General features: G+C 36.7%; 1 protein-coding gene across 1 annotated transcript; it reads right to left on the reverse strand.

Moving 5' to 3' along the window:
* Positions 1–982: 982 nt before the first annotated feature.
* Positions 983–2,362, reverse strand: LOC106382442 (carboxymethylenebutenolidase homolog). Its single transcript, XM_013822463.3, has 3 exons — positions 2,111–2,362; positions 1,712–2,004; positions 983–1,629 (listed from the first exon to the last, which is right to left on the reverse strand). The coding sequence occupies exons 1-3, from the start codon at positions 2,225–2,227 to the stop codon at positions 1,101–1,103; spliced, it is 939 nt and encodes a 312-aa protein (XP_013677917.1). The 5' UTR covers positions 2,228–2,362; the 3' UTR covers positions 983–1,100.
* Positions 2,363–3,127: the final 765 nt, after the last annotated feature.

Below are 3,127 nucleotides of genomic sequence, written 5' to 3' on the forward strand. Positions count from 1 at the left end.
GCACGCAAAGCTTGCTAGAAGCGTGTCGATCGATATTCCAATAGAATAATCGATCGACGTCGTGAAAGGTGTATTGATCGATATTTCTCTAAAATCATCGATCGACACTTTCTAATTGATCAACAAACGATAGTTGAGATCATTAGATCTAGTCAATAGACAAATCTAGAAAGCGAGAGCCGATCGATTTGTTCTTCACTGTTGAGCTCTTTAATATCTTGCATACAAAAATTAGTCTCTATATCATTATAATCATGATTACATTAATATAAACCCTAGATCTAGCAACTATCCTTCCATCAAACAACCCTCAATCAATCAGCCGAGCAACTGCCCTGCTCACCACTGCAATTTACTATATTTACTACTTTATAAACTATTAGCCTAGCTTAATCGTATAACTATTAAATCTTTTGTGTGCCCTAGCTCTTTGTGGATTCGATCCCTAAGTACTACAACTGGACCTCTTATTTGAGAGAGTATAAATCACTCCTTAGGATAATTTGAGTGATATCACATAGATAACCTGACCAAAACAATTATAACTTACTTACTTTACTAAACTAAGAGTAAACTAAAAGAGCCAACTCTCGTTTCCTTTTAGAAGGACAAAATAGTTCATAATTGCGCTTGGGAATCCGTGAATGTGTACCTCAAGTGACTTGTGTCCTATAGTGTAAAGAAATTGATAAATGTGTCCTATGGTGTAACTCATTCTTTTTTAAGATGCACATGGATGGAAAAATTTCTATAACTTCATTATTCTAATTCAAAGAAATTATTACACATTGTTGGAAGCGAGAAGTAGAAACATTTATCATAACTCCATTGTTCGCCTACATTTTGCAAACCCACAAGGTCTGGTGAAGAATTGGAATCGCAGTGGGACTGTCCATGTGGACGCGGATCAACCCCTCTAACAACTCTAGCCCGAAGTATAAATTACCAGAGAATTAGATTACATATTTAGGTTAGTTAATAGTTATGGTAAATTTATTTATTTAAGTAGTTAAAGTTTTTATTTAATCGGATCCGGATAAGTAGACATCAACAAGAATCCGAGTTCATTTTATTGGGATGTACATAAAGCAGATAAAACATTAGTTCCCAAGAAGCAAATGTTGATGTAACCAATTCCTCATGACCGAAAAGGCTTCCTCCGCGTCTCTATCATCTTCCGGTGTCTCCGGCCGGTGAACAAAGCCGTGGCTTCTTCCTTCAAACACCAGAACCTTTGACTCTTCACCAATCTTCTCCACAATTTCTTTCAAACCCTTCACTTGGCAAAGCGGGTCTATGTCCCCGGCAATGAACAAGACCGGGACGTTCACGTCTCCGGCCACCGCAGAGTTAATTCTCGTCCCATAGAAAGAAATTCCGGTGCTGAAGTAACCGTTCTTGTCGGCGGCTAAAACGTCCACCACGCGTCCACCTCCAAAACAGAATCCTATCACTCCGAGCTTCTTGGATATCCCGGCCGCTGCAAACTCATCAACCATCCATTCGGTCAAGGTCGTTGTGTCTTTTAGGATCCGGTTCATGTCATGTCCTCTTCTCCATTCCTCGTATTCAGACTCTGGTTGGTTTTTCGACCATGAATCTCCACGGAACAGGTCCGGGACAAGAACACTGTCTCAAAACAAAAGAATAAATTTACAACTTGTGAGTTTGAAATTTGAGATAGAAAGAAGAAAATGTAGAAGACGGATACTTGTAGCCATTGCAAGCGACGCGATAAGCGAAGTCGCTGGTGGAGGAATCTTGGAAGCCGAAGACATCAGAGAGTAGAAGCAATCCAGTTCCGTTGTTATTCTTTACCGCCGTTAACAGGTGAGCTTCTACACCGTCAATTGACACTTCTGTTCTGTTAACCAGCTCACAAGTTTCTTCTTCGTCTTCGTCATCGTCTACCTGTACGTTAACGGCGCCGTCAGAGGTTTCGAGCGCAGATGGATTTTTCATAGACCGTTGTCTCCGGGTGCAGCTCGTGATATGTTTACCGATCTGACCAAAGATTAGTTTAAACCCAATCATTACTGAAGATTTTTAGTGCTTTTATTTCTGAGTGATAATGACGAAAGGAGCTAATAAGTAAGATGCAGAATTGTACAGAGGGAGGGAGAGGTAAAAGGCACGAAGGACGCAGACGGTGGCTGCCGTGGCGGTTGAACAGTGGTTGTGCTCCGGTTTTAATGGAGTAGGAAAGAGATACCAAGGACGCAGCCATTGTAAGTATCTTTCCAGGATCAAGGGTCCAGAACTTCCCTATAATTTGTTTGGATATTTGTTGTTGAAATTAATAAGTAACAAGTGGAGGACACTGCGATCAGAATAATATGTTTTTCTTGATATAAAAAGAAAATTTCATGTTTTATAAAAAAAAAAAAAAATTCATGTAGGGCTTACTTTTTTTTGTCATTTCAGAGATTAATTTAACTAAGATATTTTATAAGGCTGGATAAACCAAAAACTTAGCCTAAACAGAATATGGAAGACAACCGACAAAAACATACAACCTTCGGGAGTTACAATATTGGAACTCAAACTTCAGAATATATGGTAAGACCGGAAATTGTTTGAATGAAAATATTTTTCTTAAATATATTACTTGAAATGCATAAAATATGTATAAGCATAGATTGTTGTGGAAAAGTCTTATCAAATTTAATGACCTTAAACAATTATAGAGAATTGTAGAGAAATCTTAACAAATTTAATGACTTTATAACAATTATAGAGAAGTGTGAACTAATACTGAAATCTAATACTAATGTGTGTGTGCCTTGTCGAGTCAAGAAAGATTTGTTCGGTTTCGGTAAAAGTTAGTGTATATGAAATCGATTTTTTGTATCAAGTTTTTATTCATTCAATTGATCATTCTATAAATCAAAGATTAGTTAAAAAACAAACAATTTTCTCAGAAAATAAATCTTGGCCAGGGTTTATTAAAATTTATAAGAATTGGTCTTGGTCAAGAAGAACCATGGTCTGTTAAATTTTGTGATTAATTTTATGATTAATATCATATTTAATACAATATTTATCTATGTTAGTGGTAATTTCAGTACAAATGATTCATTTTTTGTGGTCAAAATACAAATGATTCATATTCAACTTTACAGAATGA

The sequence above is a fragment of the Brassica napus genome, chromosome A9 (assembly GCF_020379485.1).
Source record: "Brassica napus cultivar Da-Ae chromosome A9, Da-Ae, whole genome shotgun sequence".
NCBI lineage: Eukaryota > Viridiplantae > Streptophyta > Magnoliopsida > Brassicales > Brassicaceae > Brassica > Brassica napus.

What these genes read in the sequence shown, in the direction of transcription:
- LOC106382442 (XM_013822463.3), bottom strand. Translation starts at nt 2,227, where the DNA reads ATGGCTGCGTCCTTGGTATCTCTTTCCTACTCCATTAAAACCGGAGCA. An exon ending in TTTTACCTCTCCCTCCCTCT is followed by an intron (nt 2,005 to 2,110) that starts GTACAATTCTGC and finishes ATCTTTGGTCAG; the next exon opens with ATCGGTAAACATATCACGAG. An exon ending in GTCGCTTGCAATGGCTACAA is followed by an intron (nt 1,630 to 1,711) that starts GTATCCGTCTTC and finishes GTTTTGAGACAG; the next exon opens with TGTTCTTGTCCCGGACCTGT.